This window comes from Perissodus microlepis, chromosome 15 (genome assembly GCF_051167445.1).
Source record: "Perissodus microlepis isolate ML-2025 ecotype Zambia chromosome 15, ASM5116744v1, whole genome shotgun sequence".
In the NCBI taxonomy this organism is placed as follows: domain Eukaryota; kingdom Metazoa; phylum Chordata; class Actinopteri; order Cichliformes; family Cichlidae; genus Perissodus; species Perissodus microlepis.
Genome location: NC_140475.1, coordinates 26931951 through 26957084, shown reverse-complemented (window position 1 = coordinate 26957084; position 25134 = coordinate 26931951). Strand labels below are relative to the sequence as shown.

Genomic DNA, 25134 nt, shown 5'->3' with positions numbered 1-25134 from the left:
TTGAGGGATAAGCCTCTTAAATTTCTCTAACTAGAAATATATGTTAAAAAAACAAAAACGATTTTCAATTTTTTTGTAGTTTATTGCACTTTTTTGCAATTTATGTAGTTACTATGGAGTTAATGCATACATATTATTGAGATTTGGGCTATAATGGTTGTATTGATGTATATCAACTTGAAGTGCTCCCAAAAATGGCACTACAGCATGTAAAAATATAATATAAGCTCTGGCGGACTTAGTTCTATGGTAGGTCTTAAAGGGTTAAAAGCGCTCCCTGGACTCCAAATGACCTCAGCCGCCTCAGCAGGTAGAGTCTGCTCTGACCCTTCCTGTAAAGTGCTTTGAGTGCTCAGATAGAGTAGAAAAGCGCTATATAAGAACAAGTCCATTTACCATTACTTTAGCAACTTGTGATAACTGATGGAAACATAAGCTCTGCACTCTACCAGAAAATCCTGAAGGAGAATGTCTGGCCATCAGTTCACTTCGATTGTGCAGCAGGACGATGATAAAAAGAAACAAACAAACACCAGTCCACCTATGAATGGCTAAAAAAATCCCCAAAATAAAATAAAGGTTCTGGAATAACCTAGTTAGAGTCTGGACTTGAATTTAATTGTGATGCTTTTGCATTCCAATTTGTCTGAGTTCATGCAATTTAGCAAAGAAAAGTGGGCCAAAATTCCTCCACCGTCACGTTAAAGACTCATAGCCACAACCAGTTATTACGTTTTGGGGGCATTTACCTTTTCATACAGGCCGGGGTAGGTTTGGACAACTTTTTTACCTACCTCCATTACAAATCTTTCTCGTGGTTTTTCTGAGTGTCAGGGTCAGACATCAATGGCAACAGAATCGACAGTGAGAGCTGCTTATTCTAATTGAACTTGTTGAACTGCAGCCAGACACTGGCGCTGCTATCCGTGAAATCCTATTAAATCACCTGTGACCAGGATCCCACTGAAAAAAATGTTAAACTCACCACTTGTGCTCTGTGATGGTGTAAAACATGTTACATAGGCAACAATTCACTCTTACATTTATTGACTTTTTCTATTCAGTTTTCTTTCAAAGTCCAAAAGTTGGTAGGTCATTTCAGTAAACAGACCAGGATTTATCTCTGTCCATGTGTGGGATTTGGATTAAAGAGGGTAACACACAGTGGATGATCCCTCCAAAGGAAAGCAGAAAGCAAAGCTCAAAGATCTGTCATCAGCAGAAGCGGTTTCCCTACTGTGACAAGCAGGAATATGCTGTAGAGGACTATTTATACTTCCAGAAAGTTGAACAAATGTCTGCATATTGGAACCTCCTTGATGACGTGTTGCGTTGTTTCTGTTGCATGTTGTGTCATGGTCCTGGCAGGTTAGGTTATTTTTGTTTTGTGTCTTTCCTCTCTGTCTCTTTCCCCCTGAAGCTTATTTGGACAGAGCTCCTCCATTCTTGCACTTGCTCAAATGTAATTTATGGTCCTGCAAACACGTCCGTCTGTGTAAGGGTTTCCCTTCAGACAATGTATGGACAGCAGTACTGATGCACTGCAGATGTGCTCCAACGCCCGCCTTGAGAATCCCAACTGCAGATGACCTGTATGCTGGCTGAATGTTGATTGGCAGAGACATGGGCAAACTCAATCACAAAAAACAATAATCCAAAACTGAAAACCAGATCCAGGGACCATAACACAACTACTGTGTCCCCAACAGCAAAGAACACAACATGAGGCTGAAAATATGGAGCTAATTATTCACTGTCATTGAGATTAAAATATTCCCGTATGCTTAACATCTCACAGAATCCTCACAAGTATTGTTTGCTGATGAGGACTTGGAAAAACCAGACATTTGAAGTAACCTCCTTTAATCAGGATGGAAAATCTGTCCTGCCCACTGACTAACACGCATGTTTCTGTCTACAGCTACTGACTGCTCTGCAGATGGAGGGGAAAATACAGTTTGTTTAAGTTGTCATTTAGCAGTAAACTAGCTTGGTGAACACAGTGGTGCAGCAGTGTACTTCTTGTGGATGTTAAGTATATGCAGAGGGCTCTCCATTTAGATGTATTATGCCTTCTGTGTAGTCTGTTACCAGGAGACTCAATTGTTCAGGACCTAAAACTCCAACATATGGTCTCTGGCAGACACCACTTACACAATACAGTGAAAAAAAACACCACCAACGTGTTGTCTGAGAAGGAGTGGGGCATCAAAAACAAGTCACTGAAAACATTTAGTTTTCAGTCAGACCTTTAAATAATTTTGAGTACAGGGACAGAAAGAACAAACAGTTGTCTGTAACACAGATGATGGACAGGCACCACACAATGATGTCCCACCAAGATACAAAAATGCAGCCGGTGATAGGTAAATTAAAGGTACAGCAAGTCATTTTTTAGGTTATATAAACCCCAAAAGAGAACGTTCAATTTTATTGAATGCACTTTGGCAACAGTACGAAGGAAAAAGTCCCCTTTAACAGCAAGAAACCTCTGGTAGAACCAGTCTCGGAGAGAGGCGGCCATCTGCTACAACCGGTTGGGGGTGAGTGGATGAAAACAAGACAAAGATGTGCTTTGGAAAAGAGCTAGGGATTAATAATAATACATAATTAAATAGCTTTTTCATACTACATATGACCATTTAACATTTGGATATTTTCATAATCTCTTTTCATGATATCTTTGATAACATTCTCACATTGCATGAGAGTTTATTCACTAAGTGTTCAAGTCTAACAATTTTAAATCTGCTTCAAAAGTTTCACTAATCCTAGCTAACTAAGGCTAACAACAGCCAACAGGCAAAAAAAACAAAAAAGTGCTTAAAGTTGAAGCAACAAAGCACCTCAGCATCGCTGTCAATAGACAAAAGTGAGCTTCACTGACACATCACTTCTATCGGACAGCTGAGGTAAACAGTGGACTGACAGCCTACACTCACTCTCAGAATTATTTGTCCTACAGCAGCCACTGGAGCTAGGGTTAGCACTCGAATTGGGAGGGGTAGGGAACGAGAATTCGGTTGACTGCAATCTACTGAAATCTAGTGGTGAGATTTTACATGCTGTAACAGGGCTCTAGAGTGCGACCAAATTTTTCAGTGGTGTGACTAAAAAAAAATATTTGGTCGCACCTGTGCGACCAACTGTTCGGGTAACAAAAAAAAAATCTCTGCAACTCGCCGTGTGGTCAACAACAGACACACATTATGCCCCTATCGTGGACTAAACCAATCAGAGATAGTCAGGGGCGGGACCTCTCTGATTGGCCGTGGTCCAGTTGAAAGTGCAGGTGGAAGAGAGAGGTGAGTAGTTTGAATAAGGCGATATCAATTCATTAACGGATTCCACACAAAGACGTAAACACAGAGCGGACCCGACACATCAGAATCAGCTTTGTCTTTCTCGGCTTTCTCACCAGACGGCCCGAACACGGACACGCTGTCGGAGCTTACCGATTCTGATGCGTCGGATCCGCTCTGTGTTTACGTCTTTTTTGCGCTGATTCTGAGCTGCAGGTTTTGTCTCTCTCCAACCAAAATTCACAGAGCCAGCAGCAAAAGAAGCAGCAAACTGCGCTTCACATTTGATCAATGTCGTCATGAATTCCCTCTGACTTTTGTGGTTTTGCTTCCACCATGATAAAAATTACACTTCATACACAGCTCTCTGTGTGTACGTCAAGAACAGTGTCCTGTCTCAAATCTGTTTTCTGCATTATTCATTTGCTTATTACCCACCAGTCTACCGTTGTTTACAGCGGTCTTTTTCTTTTTTCACTTAAATGACCTCGAACAAGAAAGCCTAATTTTTGCTGTTCAATACTGAAGAAATTTAAACTTCTTAAAATTATGCAAAATTGCAGAATATTTTTAGGGTTATCTGCTATAAAAAGCCAGACCAGGAAAATCTCCTTCATGTTTTTCTGTGTTTTATTCTCAGTTACTTTCACACAAAGGCATCTGCTGTGATGTTCACAATTCTGATGAAGTCTCACATGTATCAGTACTGATAAATGATCAGAATTATAATATTTCTGACTGTCTGAGGCTAAATTGAATCAAATCAGGACTTTGAGAACCGGAATCGAATGGATTATAGAAATCAGTGATGATACCCAGCCCTAGTGAGCAGCCTACGCCCGACAGAAGCTGTGGGTAATGAGAAAAGATGAAAAGAATGATTAATAACTTTTTTGTTTAAGTTAAGGCCTGAACCGTCTGAAATTCATAGCCAGTGGTCTGACACGGTGCCATCAATCTTTGAATGCTGAAAAAGCACAGTGTATCCAGAAAACACATTATATGCTGCAATAAATGCACTGCCCAAGTGTCCCCTCTCCCCAATGCCTTTCAGCAACAGATAGCAGCAAACAGGTCGTCAGAGGAGGCCGAGATGATGATTAAGTTTAACATTTTCTACAATATTGACAAAGCACTTTAAGCACAAGTTTGTTAGTTAATAATTTAGAAATGAATATTGTCTGTATGGACTTCCCCCCCAAAGAAAGTGCACATGTAAAACTGCAGTGATAAGCGATGCGGTTGAAAAATTTGAGTGCGCTTAACTTTTGTGCCGGTACGCCTAAATTTTTAAAGTTAGGCGTACCGGTGCGCCCATGTCAAAAAGTTAGTCTAGTGTAACTTTAAATATTTATATACATATTCAAAAAATATGTTTTTATGATCTAAGTAATGACTTGCGGAGTGAGCAAGACAAATTATATAACTCTATACTGTCTGCTTTGCTCCACTGTAACCCATCTGTAATGAATAAGCTGTGTGATTATAACAAACACAATACAGACGATTATTTCTGGCCTAAGTACAAAATATTGCTCAGACATATCCTTAAACCCTCATTGACGAGTAGGATGAAAACAAAACTGTCATCACTGTCTAAAAATGAGCGTATTAAGTGGAAATTTAGGCATCCATATTAAAACCCTTGTGTCATGGTCCCCGTGTCTCGCCGGCTGACTCCGTCAGGCAATATGTTTTTCTGTTTTGCTTTCTCTCTCTCTCTTTCTCTCTCTCTTTCCCTTTTCACTGCGGCGGCACTCATTGTGGGCTCCCGCTGCTGGCCCACGCACCTGCTCTCATCACCACACCTGTTGCTGATTCAGGTGGATTGCGGCACTACTTAAGATGGCGGACTTGCGCTAGTCTTCGTTGGATCGCTCAATGAACCTGCTTAATCTGAATTCATAAGTTTTGTGTGACTTTTGCCAACTGGACTCTCTGTGTGCTTAGATCATCCCCGAAGCTGTTTTGGCTTTATTTGGACAGATGAACGAGAGGAGTGGCTGTGGAGAGAAATTAGACTTTGTAACGAGAGTGAAACTTTTCTCTGAAACAAGTGTAGTAGTGCACGCGGTATCAGTGAAAACAGGTGGGACAAGACTTTTAGGAAACAGGACAAGTCATTCTGGCACAACATGGAAATCTTTTGAATACTTTGGTTGAAACAGTGTCAAATTTGTAATTTTGGCGAAGATGACTTATTCACTGACAACAAAACTTCATTCAGTCACATGATTTAAAGGTCCTCAGTTTGTTACGGACTTCTGCATTTTCACTATAGTGTTTTGCCGGATGCATGAGGTCTTGTGAATAATAGACTTTTCTGCATGTGATTCCAATGAAATATTTTCATCAGTGTCCTGAAGCATTTGCAATTGATAACATCTAACAAGAAACAATTTGCTTTCAAGGATTTTACGTCCAGTTTTGAACACATAGTGTCTTTTGAGAAACCAGAAAAAACTAAAAGCGTGCTCAGCCATTCTCTCTGTGCATGTGTCCGTGCATGTGAATGAACCACACCTTGTGTTTCAGGGGCGGGTCCTTCTTTTGCTTCCCGCCCTTCAGTCCTGCACACCTGGGTTGATGAACTCACCTGTTGGTATTGATGTGATTTTCTGCTCCCTGTTTAAGAAGAAGGAAGACCTTAATTTGATGCCTGTCTGAACTGGAGCCTCAGAATGACTAACTGGGAATGCTTTTGTTTTGCCACTTTGTAAATAAATGTGTTAACCTTTATTCATCTGAGTCTAATTTCTGCTCAAATCTGGCTTAAGTGTCCCTGTCCCTCATAATCAGATGACTTTGTGACCCTTAAAGAGGAAAAATCTGGAAATGCATCAGTGTAAAACTGAAACATTCAGGTGAATAAACAAGGAACAAAACCCATGCTTTACAGCGCTATCTAATGGGGAACTCTAGCCACAGTGCATACTGTAAAAGCCAAGTTTGAAAGATAATTGGCAGCTCGGCCTTCATTTCTCTCATATTTTATAAAACTGTCTTTACGAAAGTTGTTGCTGGGTTCTAGAAACAAACCCACATCAAAGCCAGAAACAGAGACAGTCAGATGATCGAGTCAGCACCACCTTTGTTTGGGTGTGTGTGTGTTTAATTCCACAACTTTGCTTTATACCTTTGTTTTCATTTAGGAATAAGCATGTCTAACCACAGGGTGTGTTTGCGACCTGTGTGGTCGTCTGACTGCTCGTGTTCCTCGCCCTGCCTCACTTCTTTTTACAGATGTTGCTCTAACTACCAAAATAATAGACCCAAGTTGTAATAAAGCGGAACTACCCTTTAAAAGGAATTACGACAGCCGTGATTAAAATGTTTGCCAGGCTGTGTGTGCTTGCGGCTATAGTAGATGCTTGTGTGTGTCTGCTGTTGAAGCATATGTGATTTAACAAACAAACAAACAAACACGTGCATCTGATATCGGCTTTGCACACCTATACACAGTCTCTCACTCACTCACACACTCACACTCACACACACACACACACACACAAATCTCCTCTCCACCGTAGTGGCCTGTTTATAACTTCACTTCTATATAAGGCAGCTTCACCTAGTAACTGCTGTTTGAGAATATGTGTGGCCCTGTGGCAACACAGGCTGTTTGGCCCACTGAATGTTAGCTTTGCTCATTTGTGTCTTCGCATTAATCTCTTCCAGGCTGAGGTCCTATATTATTATTGATTTTTCCTTGATTTTCCCTTCATTCCGAGTGAGTCACTGACCCACTTACACTCTCTTCTTCCCCCACCAGCAAAAAGCAAAGCGGCACGTTTCATCCCTTTATCCCCCCACCCCCCCTTTCCTCCCTGTCCACTGTCTTCCTCTCCACGTGCAGGGCAGATGGAGCTCCGCTCTCATATCGGCTGCTATTTCCAGAAAAGTCTGTGGCTATAAGTGTGCCAGCTTGCGTGCGTATGCAGACTGCTCACTAACAGCTTCCCTGACAGGCCACAGAGCTGGGCATATTGTGTCTGGATAGCTCGACAGCAGGACGGTAAATGGGTGGGTGAGGGGTTGAGAACAAATGACTGAGTGGCTAGCTCAAGGAGCCATGTTTGCTCCACTGACACACATGGGACAGTTGCTGTCCCTCTCTTGGAGCCGGATACCACAATGAAAGATTAAACCAGTGGAACCCAGGACCAAATGCAGGTGATTGCCTACTGGGCCATTGCTTCAGGCTGCAAAACCTCACCTGCCATCTGGTTATATAAATGTTATCATGGTGTTCCAAAATGTTGGAATTTGGAGTCACCACTTCATATTTAATTGAGTATTTAATCAAACTTACGAGAAAATATATATTTTTAAATATGATATTTTAAAAATGAGAACATTGATACAGTATGTCTGTTTATTTAAAAGAAAAATGGACTAGCATTATGGCTGGAATCACGGAAAAGCCATCCTGGATTTTTCTAAAATTGGCAGTGGGCACCTTTGTGTACCTCTAAATCTCTGTTAGTATGTGAACCCATGACCAATCATGTCCAGAAGATGTTTTAGTAGACTTTCTTGTTCATGACGCTATTGCCCATGCTGTTCTCAGAAATGAAACAGCATACTATAACAGAAACTCCACTGTGTTTCACTGTGTGTGCAATACATCTAGCATCAAAATGTTCTCAACTAAAGAATTCAAACTTGAATTCGTCTGTCCAGAGTGACTTCTTCCAATAATCTACAGTCCAATATTTGTGCTATGTGGCAAATCTGAGGTGTTTCTGGATGCTCATGGGCCTCAATAATGGCTTCTTAGGTCTTCCTTTTGTCTCTGGAACTTAAACTCTTGAGGTGCTTGACCTCAAGGTGCTTCTTCAGGAAACTTCCATTTTGTGTCTCTTCCTTTGCAGATGCTGTAAATACCAGTCTCAGTAATGGATTCCAAAACATACTAGACCACACTGTGAGGATGGTCTTTCAGAGTTACATTTCACCATTTGGAACAGGAGTGAAAACATTTCTCCTCTGTGGTGTTCAGTGTTGGGGAGTAATGGAATACATGTACCGGCGTTATGTATTTAAAATACAAAATATGAGTAACTGTATTCCTCTACAGTTACTGTTTAAAAAGGTGGTATTCAGAATACAGTTACTTTGTTGATATATATATATATATATATATATATATATATATATATATATATATATATATATATGTATGTGTGTGTGTGTGTGTGTGTGTATATATATATATATACACACACACACGTGTGTATATATATATATATATACGTGTATATATATACACACACACACGTATATATACACACACACACACACACACACACACACACACACACACATACATACATACATACATACACATATATATATGTGTGTGTGTGTGTGTGTGTGTGTGTGTGTGTGTGTGTGTGTGTGTTAGGCTATGCCCTAGGCTCTAATGCTTGTGTCGCAGCCCATGTCATCTCTACTTGCGGCCGCATAATGACGTGACGAAATATTTTTTTTAATTATTATTCAAAAAATGACCGACCTAAAACGGGAGATTTAAGTATGTAAATATAATAATAACCACTGCAGCCAAAAAGAGTGCCTGACGAGCCCAGTTGTAAGTAAGCTGTTAAGACTCGACTGTACACTGTGTTCATGTTTTCCTCCGAAACAATAAGTTCCGTTGGAGCAGCCTTTCAACACCTCTCTCTGTCTCTCGTTAGCAAAGTTGACCCAGAGAACAAAGTAAAGCTAGTTTTCGGCTACGAGCCCGAAACGGAACCCGTCGTATTAACCAGAGGTCCCTTTACTACAGTTTGGAGTTGCGGACCTGTTTTATATATGGGCGGAATACGAGATCGCTGTAAAAAGTGCAACCTTACTCAATGTCCACCCTACTGTTACTCATTTTATATTAAGATTTAAAAATCTAGTTGCTATTGGTATGGCGATTAGCCTTCAGTAATAGTAATAAATCACACAGCTATAGTACATTTAGGTAGTTGTAAAAAGCACGACAATATATTAAGTAATCCAAAGTATTCAGAATACATTACTCTCATCGAGTAATGCATTGAGGAATACATTACAAAATATATTTTGGGGCATGTATTTTGTAATCTGTAGTGGAATACATTTTAAAAGTAACCTTCCCAACACTGGTGGTGTTTTATCTTAGGGCCAAACCGGATTCTTGGTTCCACACCTTTCTAATTTAAAACCAAAATGTAGCGATGACATAGAGAAAGCTGAAACGGATTTATAAACGAGTGTTAGATTTGTCATTTTCATTATCAAATGTATGATAGTGCTTCAGATACTACTCTCTCAGTCACAGAGTAGCTTCCTTTATCTGTTTTCCCCATAAAAATCATACCTTGGATCCCAGGGAGAGAATGCAGAACTGAAAAGGCTGATAAATGATTCATATGCTGGGCTCCATGACTAAGCAATTTCTAAAAATAGCAAAATACATTCAGAATACCCCAGTGCCGTTTTGGGAGAAATGGAGTAACCATCTAGTATAATGTAAACCAGAAAATAGAACAAAAATATCGCCTGGTCTGACAAGTCTTGGTTTCTATTGCAAGATTCAGATGGTAGAGTTACAATTTGGCACAAATGAGACAAATGACTAAGGCCTCTGGAGCTATGTGTAAAAAGCTGAATGTGTGGTGTGTATCACACAAATTGTCATCAGCAAATGTAACGACTGAAATGTAATGTAATGTAACGACATTGAACGACTGGCGACCTGTAGCCCTGACCCCCATTGTGAGCAAATGCTTCGAGAAGCTGGTCAGGGACTTCGTTTGCTCTGCACTACCCGACTCACTGGACCCTCTACAATTTGCATACCGCCACAACAGGTCTACTGATGATGCCATAGCCCTGACACTACATACTGCCCTGTCACACCTGGAGAAGAGAGACACGTATGTGAGAATGCTGTTTGTAGATTACAGCTCAGCATTCAATACCATCGTTCCCTCGAAGCTGGACAGGAAACTGCAGCATCTAGGACTGAGCAGCTCCCTCTGCAGCTGGATCCTTAGCTTCCTGTCTGACAGACGCCAAGTGGTCAAACTGGGCAGCATCACCTCATCCCCCATCACACTGAACACTGGTGCTCCACAGGGGTGTGTACTGAGCCCTCTCCTGTACTCACTCTACACCTACGACTGCACGGCCACTAGAAACTCCAAATTCATTGTAAAGTTTGCAGATGACACTACAGTGGTGGGTCTTATCACCAACGGTGATGAGACGGCCTACAGGGAGGAGGTCAGCGCCCTGACCCACTGGTGTCAAGACAACCATCTCACCCTCAACGTCGCAAAGACAAAGGAGTTGATAGTGGACTTCCGGAGGTGCAGAGAAGTACACACCCCATCACCGTCAACGGCGTTGCTGTGGAGAGAGTGAGCAGATTCCGGTTCCTTGGTGTACATCTGGCTGAGGATCTTACGTGGTCAGTACACACAAACAAAACAGTGAAGGCGGCGCCTCTTCTTTCTCAGGAGACTGAAAAGATTCGGCATGAGCACCCGCATCCTCAGGACCTTCTATCGCTGTGCCATTGAGAGCATCCTCACTGGATGCATCACCACCTGGTACGGCAACAGCACCGCTTACAACCGCAAAGCTCTCCAGAGAGTAGTGCGGTGCTCTGAACGGCTAACTGGAGGTGAGCTTCCCTCCCTCCAGGACATCTACAGGAAACGGTGCCTGAGGAAAGCGGGGGGGATCATCAAGGACTCCTGTCACCCCAGCCATAAACTGTTCAGACTACTTCCATCAGGAAGGAGGTTCTGCAGTATCCGGTCCCGTACCAGGAGACTGAGAGACAGCTTTTTCCACCAGGCCATCAGACTGCTGAACACTTCATAGACACCTCACCTTCACTACTGGAACTTCAACATTATGTACTCCATACTGTATATAAATGCCACTTGTTTTGCACAATATCCAACTACCAACCTCTGTATATTTTATATATGTATTTTATTTTTACTCTATTTAATTTGTAAAATATGTATACACACACACACACACACACACACACACACACACACACATATATACACACACGTAGACATACATATTTAGTATACACATTCAGTAATATGCATACACTCTTATATTGTACATATATTTATTCATATAATTCTCAGATTTAGCCATTCTTATATTTGCTTGTTCTTATGTTATTGTACTTTGCACACCTCTCTTGCTTGTGAAGCTCGCACACAAGAATTTCACTCACATGTACTGTACCAGTGTACCTGCACATGTGATGTGACAATAAAAGTGATTTGATTTAATTTGATTTGATTTGATTTAAAGATGCAGTAAAACTACATTTAAACCTTACATTAGAAACATTCGTCAAGTTCTGACAGGGATTTCGGAAAAATGAAAAGGTAGAGCTCTGATATCACTTTGGACATAAATGAAGACAGAAAATCAAACTGCAGCAACATCTGAAGGATTACTGAAGTTGGGTGGGCTAGCTGGAATGTAATGGTGTGCTATGTGGTGGATAGCTACTAGAGATGGCACGATACCACTTTTTTATGTCCGATACCGATATCATAAATTTGGATATCAGCCGATACCGATATGAATCCGATATAGTGTGTTTTTTAATCATTAAAACTGTTTTTTTAATATCTTGCTGCATTTTGTACAAGTTCATACTCAAGTTTAAAACAAAAAACTAAAGCTATTCTGTTATACCTGTTGTAAAAAATACACTGCACCCAAAATATTTCATAGTTCAGCAACACTGATCAATCTAATAAACTTAAACCTACTCCATCCTCCCTATTCTGGTATTTTAAAAAGAGTAAGCAACCTAACTAATAGGGTTGCAAACTCCTAGCAAAAAAAAAAAAATAGGGAACCAACCCCCACCTTATGATGCTTAATTGACGTAATCAATTTAAATTTGATACAGTGTGAAAAAAAATGCACAGAAATCAATTATTTTTCAAGAATAATTAAATAGATTCAACATCTTTCTTCAACAGAACTGCAGACTGCACAGATTGTACCTTCCCAAAGGAAAAAGTACTAGCTTACTAGGGTATATATTAGACTTAATAGTTACTATATACTGTAATGGACTTCTATACATTTTACATCAGATTAAAACTTTGGGTGTAAGATTCAGATAATTATTTATTAAAAGCTAGACATTTTGAATGAGAATAAGAAAGAAAAGTATGTCTTTATGCCCCCCTTTTCCATGTTAATGCCCTATCGGCCCCCCTGGCTAAACTTTGCTAGATCCGCCCCTGCACAGTTACCAGCCGTCAGCTACGTAGAAGAGGATCCTGGTGTAGAAAGTATTACTTTCTATAATTTACCATTTAGAAAGTAATATTAAATACATTCTAACAACAGCTTATCAAGCTTAAACGTGCTGCTGTTGTTCAGCCGCTGGTTTCCTCTTTCTGGCGCGAAGTGGGCGATAAACAAACAAGAGAGACGGACTCGCGACAGAAAAGCCGATCAGCTGATCATTGATCAGTTTCACGATTGAAGTAGCAGCAGGAGAGGGAGGGAGAGAGAAGAGGCAGTCGCTCCATATATTGGTTGTTAAGCTTAACGCTGGAATGCTTTACAAACATTCAGAGATGAACTTACACACTTGCTTTAATTCTCTCTGAGATAACTTTCTCGGAGATGAAATGCCAGTTTGGTTCCGAGGCCACAAATACACACAGCTGCGCTATCACGTGACGCATACTGCTCCGAAGTGCTACGGTTATGAGCCAAGTTACGCCGTGTCGCAAGTTTTGTGAGGTGCTTTTTTGATATTTAATGGATTGGATTACATTTTTTATTTCTCTCCGATATCCGATCCAGTAATTTAGGTCAGTATCGGACCGATACCGATACATAATATTGGATCGGTCCATCTCTAATAGCTACAGGGCTACGGTTAGGATAATATAAACGTATTAGCACAGTGAAGCTGGAGGATGAACACTAACTTTTTCCCCCTCAATAAAAGTTAAGTTAAAAAATTAATGATTCTCAGCTTCATGTACTCATTCAAATCTTTGTTAGCCGCAGAGTGATTCTTTTTTTACCTGATCAAATATTGGATGTCTGGCTGTAGTTACATTGTACGGTTTTAAAAACTGAGCTTTAAAACATGCTGCTGATGAATAGTGGTAATAAAAACCCAGAGAGGTGGACAGTGATCACTGACTTTTTGTTAGGGGCTTGTTTAGATTAAATAAAACAAGATACAAAGAATTAAAACATGTTAAAAAGAGAACAGCCTGAATAAACACAGGGTTCATAAGTCATCACTTAACTGCTGTCCATCCCTTTATGACTAGCATGTAGTCATAAAGGGATGGACATGGTCAGCAACAATACTGTATTTAAATATGCCTGTGAAGGTTTTAAGTCATCCAGGTCATTGTAAGCTAAGAAGCTTGGAAAGGAGAACGTCTGGACTTCTTTAAGTTTCCTTGAAGTCGTTTCACCCCTCATCCCAGAAGCTTCTTCGATTCTAAGAGCAACTGATGGAGAGTCGATTTTAAGCCCCATGGGAGTTTAAAACTAGTTTTAATCTTTTAACTTTATGCATCAAGCAAAAATTAAATTATATGCAACATTCTCTGACTGGAAGCAATTTGTTTAACATTTAAACCTATTTTCTGCATATTCCAGCATATAAAGTAAAATAGTTTTTTGTGTTTACACTCACTCTTTAAAATAGATGCAAGTAAAACAGCAGAAAATAAATAAAGTCAAAGACTCAGCGGTCCTGTTGCTCTATTTTTACCTGTTTAGCAGGAGTGGGGCAGGCGGAGGTTTGCCCTGGTGCAGCGGTCATTTCAGTGGAAGGATCTGGGAGTTTCTCTGTGCATTTCACATTTCCGTGGCAGTGCACTTGGTGCTTGCTCGTAGTGATGGTAAATTTGATTCTTTTTACTGAATCGAGTTTTAATGAGTCACTCAACAAAGTGAATCAGGTTTTTTGAGTCATTTGATTCACTGAGTCAGTTGACCAGAGAGTGCAAAAAAATGTACATTTTCACTCAAACTTAATTTGTTTCTCTTTTCATGTAAATCCTACTGCTAAGATGAATGATTCTAAAAAAAAAACCAACTATTTTATAGAGCAGAAAAAAAGCAAAAACATTTCTAAAATTAAGCAATTTCCTATCAAAATTGCTTAATAAACATTTATTTGGTTCATTTTTATTTTATTAGTATTTTCCTTAAATGTGTTAAATATATATTTTTTCATCTAAATGTCCACTGAAATGTGAGCCAGGGGGCGGTAATGCGCCTTAACATTGGTTGCCAACCAAGAAGAAGAAGAAGAAGAAGACGCTGTGAGCCAGGAGGGAGGGGGTGAGTGAGTGAGTGATTCGTTCGCTCTAAGATTCAGCACAGGAGGGAGGGGCAGTGTTGCCAACTTAGCGACTTTGTCGCTATATTTAGCGAGTTTTCAGACCCCTTAGCGACTTTTTTTCTAAAAAAAGTCGCTAAAAAAAGACGTGAAAGCGCGTATCGCTTTTACTCTCAACAAGCAGCGGGTGCTGTAACGCAGTCAGTTCTTCTTTTACTCTTTTACTCTTATGCTGTTTTGTGGATCACAAGGTTTAAAACTACTTATAAACACACACACACAAAGTAACTCCACCAGAGTGCCTATTTCGGGTCACTTTTGCCGGTCCAAGCCCGGGTAAAGGAGCAGGGTTGGAATTGTGACATTAAAAAAAAACAATAATTGCTAAAAGAAATGTAATTTGTAGTTCTAAATAAACTCTAAATGCATTTAGGACGTTTTTTACTCACTTTATGTCTCTTCCACGATGTTATTTCTCTCTCCAACAACATAGGTTACAATTAGATTAGCATGACCAATTATGCAAATTAGGCGATGACGTCATTTAGCGACTTCTAGCGACTTTTAGGACAACCAATAGCTATTTTCCTTACTGAGGAGTTGGCAACACTGGGGAGGGGGTTAGTGAGTCCTGAGTGATTCGCTTACGCTTACGATTCAGCATAGGAAGGGAGGGGGTGAGTAGCTCAAATGTGCTGTTAGCATGTTAGCAGAGTGATGCTACTGTGAACCGAGGAGCTATTTTCTTGATGTGAGCTTCTACTCAGGGTTTTTTCTTCCAGTTCAGCGCAGAATTTTTTTTGTTAAGATACTGGATGTTGTGTTTTTCTCCACAATTTTAATTATAAGCTAGAAAAATTGCTGCTAACAGCAACAGTGATGAGTCAGTGAGTCAGTTGGGCTTGTGAATCATGATTCATGAGTCAGTAAAGTGATTCTCGAGTATTGAACGATTTGTTCATGATTCGCGCATCACTACTTGCTCGGAAGTTTAGGGGGGTTTTCGCTGTAGAAAAGAAAATAAGTTTTCTTCCCAGAATCTTTACAGAATCAAACTCAAAACAGTCATACTGTCTTCCGCACTCGTTATATTATCCATTCATTACCTGAAAAAAGTAATCGAATCGCGTTACTGCCCATCTCTGCCAACAACCGTGCAATTTTCAAATTCACTTAAATCACCTTTAATTCTGATGCTCTGTTTGAACTTGAAGAGCTTGTCTAGATCATGTCTACATGCCTTAAATGATTAAATACTTGTATAAAGGAGCAGTTTAAGTGTTCCTTACACCGTAAACAAGTTGGGTTTTTTGTAATCATGTGTAATTTAAATACGCAATTTAAAAACACTTTAAGGAGCCTGGCATACTCTGTACTTACAGCTGAGAGGAGCCATTTTTCTTTGTTTGGCCCAACACAGAATCGCAGGTTTGTAAAAACAAGAAAAACTATTCGTTTATCATTTCAAAACATAAGATAGATAAGCTAGCCTTTATTAGTCCCAGAGTTGGGAAATTTACCCATCTAGCTGGACAGTAGATTTGAGAGACACTTTGAGAACAGCTGTGGCCAAAACTGTAATTGTCTAGCATTACATAAATGTAAGCATCTTCATTTACTTTTCCAGAAAAAAATACTGGTTAAGGCTGTGACACCATGACTGTACATGGGCACACTGGGGCTAACTTGGCTACGACAGGTATCGTTTTTACTGTGACTAATACAGCAGAACGCCTTGTCTTTTAAAGCATGTTACTTAACAGCAGACTGTTGTCTTATACACTCACCGCACACCGAGGACACTGTCTTGACATTGTTGGTAACAGCCTTGACTCACTTCCACTGCAACCCCTGTTTTCCTAACCAGAAGCGGGGTTCAATACACGTGCACGACTCATTCGTGGCTGGGATTGGCCGACAGCCCTTCGCTAAGTCCCGCCTCTCGCTTTACGTCAGCAGTGTCTGTGGAGGTCTGCAGAGCCGCACTGCACGCTGACAAGCCAGGACAGGGCGAGGCGGCGGTCCCGGTGTATGCCCCCATCCATCATCGCTATGGGAATTACCACAGCGTTGTCTGTGAAGCAGACCCTCACCTCGCATCTAAAACCGGTTCACCTGGAGACACAGACTATAAAACACTGCAGTGGAGACTGTCGCTGCTCAGAGCCGGGCTCAGCTTCTCTCCTCCGGTAAACTGAGGAGGACGACGATGATGATGATGATGACTAACATCTATAGATGAGAAGTCTTTCTCAGGCCGTCACCTTGGACCTCTGCTCGACCTTCATCTGTATACTCTAAATGAGGACCATGCCTGCCATGTGTGTATCCGCAGTGGTGAGTACATCCCATTTCAATTCACCTCTGTGCATGTTTTTCTTTCTTTATTCTAAGTACTGCTCTAGCAGGTTCTTCATTTAAAGGGCCAGTGCCTGTTTTTTTGCCCCCTGCTCTGATTCAACTTAAAATGAATTATCCAAATTTCTTTAAGAGTTGACACGTGAAGAATTTATTTTGTTATTTTTTCACTCATTTATTATTTTTTCAGTTCAACGTTTGAAAACTGTGTCACGAGTCTCAGTCAGTGGAAAGATGGAGAAAGAAATGCCACTCAACAGTCTGTTGTTTAGCCCTGTTGCACTGCGAACAATTAAAACGTCAGTCAGCGGAGTTTAAACTGATATGTTATTGTCACAGCTGATAAAGAATATGGCTCTAGATATTTAAACACACAAACAAATAATTAAACAATTTAAAACTGTAAAAAAAAAAAAAGTAATGGTTGTTTTACAAATGTTTTACAATTCCACTTGATTTTCATTTTAAAAAGTCAAAGTATTATTATTATTATTATTATTATGGCCATCACTCAAGTTTTAGGGATGGATGAGCTGATGTTTTCATGCATTTTAATATAGTTAGTGTCATCATTCCAGCCTTCGGGCAGATGAGACTGTGCCTTTGTCTCCTCCCAGTCATGTTGACTTGTGCTAAAAAAGAGTGAAGTGTTTCCCTCAGCAGACATCATACTTATTTCATCAGGGCAATTTTATGGAATTCATAGCTTGGAGCTTGGTGTATTTCTAGCATTTAAAAAAATAATTTATTTGAAAAAAAAAAAGCTTTTGCCATGATTATATATTATATTTGATTTTTATTTTCAAACGATTTAAAGCTTTAAACCTCTGCTTTACTGCAGTGGGTAATGCATGTGACTAAGGGGTAATAACAATTTTAACATCTCCACTAGGAGTTTCAAACAAGCAATTAAAAAGTACCATCTGCTATGATCTACTGCAATGCAATATAAAAGGTTTGGAGCATGCTGGCAGGACTAACACACAATTTATACTTAACACTACTGCATGGCTACACCTCTATGCAAGGGTCTGTCTGTGTGATGTTAATGGTGTCATCTAATTATCTCCATAAGAACTGATTTGTGTGGACCTTACACGTGTTAGGCTACAAACACTGTCAGCTGCATTCTGTCTATTATATATCTATTTATGCATTTTTTTTAAAAAAAGTGTCCCAACAAAAGTGAGATCAGGTTTAGTCCGAGTTGTTGCATGAAACTTTAGTTGTTGCTTTGAATTTGCCAGTTGCCTGTGTCATGTCATGTTGCCTGTTGGAAAACAGAGACAGACAACTGCTAGGGTAATGGCATGTTTTACAATGTATTGCATTAGACTAGTGGGCTAATAGTCTGCAATGGATGATGTAAAGTACAGATACAACTTCAAATCCTGGGTTTGGTCATTAATAAACATGCTCAGGTTTTGGGTTTCACTTTTTAGCTTTTATGCTTTTTTTTTCTTCTTTACAACAGATTTTAAAATAAGACCACAGCCAATGTAAAAGTAAAATCTCTAAAATGTATAAAAGGTAAAGCCAATGCAAAGTGCCTTAAACACGTTTTCTGTTTATTGGCCACCAAGGTTTGATGCTTAGCAAAAAACTTGCAATGGAATCTTATAGAAGTCTATAGGAAAATGGCTTTCTGACTTTATCCATGGAAACACTTTCCTACTTAACTTATGGGCTCAGTAAATTGTGCATTTATAACACGCCCCTTTCTCATCACATCTGGTTTCAAAAGACCAGGATGTGAAAACTGTGAAAACACTCAGCCTGATGCTTCAAAACATGAGATTATAAATCATTATCCAATAGTGAATGATATCACAAGAAATTCACCTTGTATGATACCAGAGACAGTTTAAGAGAGAGGCATGGCATGTGAAAAGTCAGACATTAGCAAAGATGGCAGTGACATACAAAAAAATAAATAAATAAATAAACACTTTTAATTATGTAATTTTCCATTTTGTTCTGCGGTGATGTTAAATGGAATCCAGCCATTAATAATATCATGACAACTAATTAACTTGCTTGAGCAGTTATTTTGAAGCATTTTCTAAATTAACTAGTGGCCATCCACCAGCTCCCAGAGAAGAGTTGTGTAAACAAGTCGTGTGTGAATATTATTCACACTCACCTTTTTTTAATGCAGTACAGACTGCGTGTTTTCACAGGATGAATTTGTGGAATTAATTTTTTTGGATCATACTTGATTTTTCAGATTGTTTGGACGCAAAAAACAGATCTGACCAATGACACCATTTGGTGCGCTCGTAGTTCAAACGTACATTGGTACTGAACATACAACGATATAGAAATAGTTAAATATTACTATTTTACATCAGACCCGTGATCAGATAGAATCAGTTAGAACCTGTTGTGGTCCCAACTCTGTCACGAAAAGCTTAAACTGACCCACTGACATCCTAAAATATGCACAAAAGTGTTATAGCTTTAACTCCTGGATCAAACCATGAACTTCTCCCTGGTGCTGCCTTCTTGTGAGAATTGGATGAACCATGAATCTCTGTTTTTTTCTTTTTCAGGACCGGCTCATCATCACTTTACATTTTTTCACAGTGCATTTTTCGAGGACAATTTTTTCATAAACACTCAATGCTGCTGATGTTTCTATATGTTACCCAACAAATCTGCATCCAAAATTTCGGGATTCCGTGACATTTTTTCACTAGGTGGCCTTTAGGGTTCAGCTTTAGTAGGGTTAGGGATAGATTGAGAAACGAGAACAAATTCTGTTTGTGTATGCCAACTAAAAAATCCATACTTCAATTGGCATTAAAATATGAAATGGCAGATGGCCATCTTTCCCTGAGCTTGCCTAGTTCTGTCGGCGGTTTCTTCCTGTTAAAAGGGAGTTTTTCTTTCCCACTGTTGAAAAGTGCTTGCTCATAGGGGATTGTATGATTGTTGGGAGTCTTTACCGTACAATATAAAGCGCTTTGAGGCAAGTGTTGCTGTGATTTGGCACTATTTGAATGTCTAAAAGAGTAACCCATTTTATTAATTTAATAAGACAGACTACAGTCAATCAATAGCAACATAAAAAAAAAACTACATCACTTAATTTATTGACTGCATCCATCTATTTTGTATTTAAATTATTAGATTAGTGCTTACTGATTAGTGCTAATGACATAAAATCATCGGTACTGCTGAATGGCGACCCCAGCTAATGGCATATTTCAGTACTGTTTAACCTCAAACACTCTAAAAAACCCCAAATATTCTTGCAACACTTGAAAACAAACACAGAACCCTAAGCTACAAAGACTCCTATTTGTAAGTTCTCTTTTCACAAAGAATGAGCTCATCCGGCAGTCCTGCCATTCTTCACTCATTAGCAATAAACTCAATAAGCATCTACAGGAATAATCATTGCTGCCTATTGTGAGTGATATGTTCAGCGCGACTGAATCCAAACAGAGTCTCTTTCTCCCAGTGAGCAGTGACACGAGGATATGCAGCAACAGGTGCTGGGTAAATGTGTGTGTGTGTTCGCTGGTTAATAAGACCATGTTCAGGTGCAAGCATGTGTGTTTGTGCTCACTGTTTGTTTGCTAGTGTGTGTCTATCCATGCATGTTTGCTTATGTGCATTACTTAAATTTGGATAGTAGTTACAGTCTAATGTTGTCTGCCACAAACATCCTACCCATGTAGTGTATGCACGCACCTTGTTACATAACAGTTTCAAGCACACACACACAAAACACGCACAACATCCTAAACAGTAGCTGATTGTTTCTGTCATGACCGACTGTGTGCAGTTAATGAAGTCATTTATTAAAATGAGTCATGTATTTCTATTATGTAAAAAAAATGCGAGATTGATGCATGGAAAACTTCTCACAGACAGTCCACTTCCTGTTCTGTGGTAATCCTTGTAAGCACTAATCATAAGTCTTGTCACAGGATGTGTTCACGTTGTGCAGCACAGCTGCAGTAGCTTCAGATCACAAGTCTCGAAGACAGTCACTATGCCTCTGACGGGGTGAAAGCGGTCACACGTTGCGTATGTTATCTGCATGTTTTTGACCATTGGTGGGATGTGTAAAAGCATTTAAATGTGCTTCTGTCTGTCTGGGGTGGCTGTAGCTCAGGTGGTAGAGCAGGTCAGCTATTAACTGGAAGGTTGGGGGTTCAATCCTTGGGCAAGATACTAACCCCATGTTGCCCTCCGATGCATCCATTGGAGTATGAATGTTAGATAGTGAGCACTTACAGCTTAGAAAAAGTGAATGAATTAGTTGTATTGAGTGCTCAGACAGAGTACAAAAGCGCTATATAAGAACCAGTCCATTTTGCACATATTTCAGGTCAGTGGGTTCATTTGGAATTTGTGTAATTTGGAATTTGCCATATTTACTTCAGCATAAATATTTAAGCCTTAATTTAAAGTCTTGCATAGAGCATTGCAAAGTCCAGTACTGTATTGATTTTGGGAAATACATTAGAATGAATAGCTATGACTCAACAGTTTTGCCTCAGCATCCACAAAAGCATTTACTCACAAAGCACTTCTAGTATCCAGTAAATCTTTGAACTAGTGCAGCACTCACTGTTAATGGAAACCTTATATGGAATTGTTTTTTCAATAAACCTAAGTTAGGAACCACTGGTTACTAAAAGTAACCAACCGTCAATTTCTAGGGATGAAAAATGTAACTATTGCAGGGACAAAAAATGCAGTTTCTCTACTGGCGAGGAAGTGAGTCAGTGCCTGGCTTTTTAGAACAGTGATTAACAGTGATTAGCCCGGCATAAACAATTGTCTTGAGGGCTTTACATATCAAGAACATCACCTTTCAGATGCAAACGTCTTGTGTAACAGATCAAACACCACACCAAAAGCCTTGTGTTTTTGGAAAAATTCATCTTTGTTGAGCATGTTAAGCAGTGAAGTGTTCCTGATGTTTCTAAACAAGAAAATTAAGGAAAGAGATTTGTGGTTCATTATATTCTCAGAAGAAGGCAGCAACAGAGCGAATATCATGGTTTGATCCGGGAAGCCGACGCTGTATCACAGCCGCTTTTATACATATTTGAAGATTTCATTGCAGAAGTCTTAGCAGAACTAGGACCACATCTGTGGAGACAGAGAAATAATTTCAGAGAGCCGACTGGCCAAGTTTTAAGCTACAAGCATGCTTGTTGTCAAATGAATCTAATCGGTCAAATCTGTTTATTTACATGTGGGAGATCATCAAAAAATCATGATTGATCTGAAAAAAAAAAAAATAGTTGCTGCAAATTTGTGGTATGAATTTGCACTGAACAGCTGTAATAAGAAAAGGTCAGCGTAGCCATAAAAATATTCAGAGAGGTGAAAAGCTTACTGAATAGCTTTGTTTTGATAAAATGTTAGCCTTCACTGTTAAAGATGTGTGAGTACCCTCTATCCAATTAACTGCTAAGAAGCTAATACTAGCGATGTGTTATTACACTACTGTAATTAACTGCACTTGGAAGCATAATACCATTACTCATGGATTTCTGAATCATCCACATTCCACTGGAACAGAAAGAGTTCACTATCAAAATGCTTTAGCTTAACTTACAGAAATATGTTCTCTGCCTCACATTTTATTTATTGCTGCTTCCTACTCTTACTTTTTAAAAATGTTATTGCTTGAGTTGGAAGTTGCACTTAGTTGCCTTATTATTTCCCAAGATATAATGGGGTGTCAGAATCTTTTAATAGTGAGATGTGTTGTTGGGACCTATGTGGCTGTGTGTGGATCTTCATAATACAGACTCTATGAAAAAGGGCGAAACTACCTTAAGGGGTAATTGCAGTGGTTCAGTATTGCACTGACATGTTGCTTGATGGCTGAAACCTAGAGATTAAATAGGAAAAACATTTAAAATAGAGGCAATAGAATTGTTAGCATAACCTGTAATTGACATGCTCATGTGTTCCAAACCTCTAAACACATTTTTTCCCCATGATTTCTTTTTTTGTTTGAGAGCGTAAGTCAGTTAAAATGTTAAATTGACTTTATTGATAGGAAAATACTGTGGTTTAGCTACTCAAAAAATCTAATGTAGTGTCTATGTAATACTGCTAAGCTATGGAATCGGTAAGTATGCTGAAAATGGTCTGACCTATCGGCTCTACTTGGGAGCAGAGTGGGACCCAGGCGTCTATGCAGTAGCTGCAGTTGGAAGTAGAATTACAGGTTTTCTGCTTAGGGAGTCACAAAGTCGGTTGTGTTTTCCGGAAGTGACTGTGTGTGTGTGTGTGTGGTGGGTGGGAGTGCTCAGTGCGATCCTGCTCTGCAGTGGTGGTGCAGTGGTGTCACACTGATGCCTCTGTGATGTAAATACAAGCGTCCTGGCTAAAGACTCCACCCTCAGATCTTTCGCTCTATCCTCTGCTCTGTGCTTCACTCTGTGAGTCACAGAGACATCAGCCAAATATCCACTGGGATTCCCTCTACAGTTTCTACCAGCAAAACTTTAACCTTCAGGTTCAGCTAGCACCAGCTAAACATAAATAGATCCTGAATGTCTCAGAAAGTTGATTCTATTCATTTGGAAGTAACGTTGTCAGTGGGAGAAACATTTCGTCACTCATCCAAGTGACTCCTTCAGGCTCAGCTGACTGCAGGTTTCCCCAACCTTATAAACAGTACCGCTGCATAATAGCGCTGCATAATAACATGCACCATGTGCACTATTACCTAACAATGAGTCACAAGCCACAATTTCACGATTGTTAATATACAAATTGTCATGAGCATTAATCAAGTGGCCATGAGTTCTGTTCACGGAAACTTAGGGAGTGACTGTAACATGGTGAACAATGTATTCAGAGGAGGGGGCCTAACGTTTACCTAAATCTTTCAGCTCAACTTTGAGAACTTGTATCTCTATTTTTATTAATGTGTATTCTCAAAGTTGAGATCATCAGGGTCAAAGCTGTACAATGCTTCTATGGGGGCAGGGAGGACGTTATAAAAAAATTTAGATGTTTTTTCACACAAGTGTGTGACTGAAGAGGGGAATCAGATCGCACAGCATCTTAAGTTTTTTATTCCCTTCTCTGAAAAACAGTCAAAATGAATTTATTTCACCTGCTTTGGTGCAAATGTAAATGGCCACAGGTGCATGGGAGGCGAAACAGCAAGACACACCCCCTAACAGTTAGTGATTTAGCAAGTGGTGGTTCGAGACTATTGCAGTGAATTAGGTGAAATGGATTCAAAGTTTGCTTACATTTTTTGGAGCAGTGCATATGCATCCAAGTTCCCCACTGTTCCAACTGGCTTCAAAGAAGCCCTGCGACTGCTCCTGGTTATGAGTAGTAAACTGGATTTCAGATTGTAAAGTTGGTTTACCTCTACTTTATGAATATGTGAAGTAGCTATAAATGAAGATTTAGGTCAACGGGTCGGGCTGGAAGCTGGTGAGGGTTTCCCTGTATGTTGTTAATGCCTATTAGGTTGAGTAACTTGTGGAGACTGCCAGACAACAGTAATGTTTGCAGAGGCAGGACTACAGAGATGGAACAGAACATACATATGATAGCCCAGGTCTTTTCCAATCCGTTTGTGTCTGACTCTCTGATTGAAGGTCTGTGCACCAGGCAAATGATGTAGTTCATCAACAGTGTGGACAGAGAGAGAGAAGGCTGTTGTAAAAGGAGGAGTGCTGGCAGAGGAAAGACAGAAATTGATTCACACACTAAATCTGCTGAGGTTTTATTGTGGATCTGTCTGTCCTGACAAAGTACCATTACTGCACTTTGCTTCCTCTTCTGCTCCTGTGTGTCTTTGTTGCCAGTTTGTCTTGTATCTAAAATGCAGAAAGAGGGAGGATTAAAAAAAGCAGAGGGCACACAGCCAAATGGGACCATGTGCTTTGCTGCCATTAGCTTACTCACCACTTCCCCAACATGCTGACTAACAGCCGTTGCAGTAATTACCTTCATTGGCTTAAAAGTAGACAGAAAAGGGTCATGAGGTCAGTCTGCTCCCTGAACAGCTTTTCCATGAGAGAAATAGAATACAATAAAATCCTTCCCTTTACCAGGAGATGTTCTGTTTTTTGTTTAAAGGTCCAAATGTTCTGTTTAAGCAGTGTTCTGCTT

General features: G+C 39.8%; 1 protein-coding gene across 2 annotated transcripts in view; it reads left to right on the top strand.

The window, feature by feature from the left end:
• The first annotated feature begins 16619 nt into the window (after nt 1-16619).
• Nucleotides 16620-25134, top strand: part of tnfrsf21 (tumor necrosis factor receptor superfamily, member 21) — a 134006-nt gene continuing 125491 nt past the window's right edge. For both annotated transcript variants that reach the window (XM_084952157.1, XM_084952158.1), the window contains exon 1: nt 16620-16995. In XM_084952157.1, coding sequence (XP_084808283.1) covers nt 16960-16995 — 36 coding nt within the window. In that variant the 5' untranslated portion in view covers nt 16620-16959. The remainder of the gene's footprint in view (nt 16996-25134) is intronic.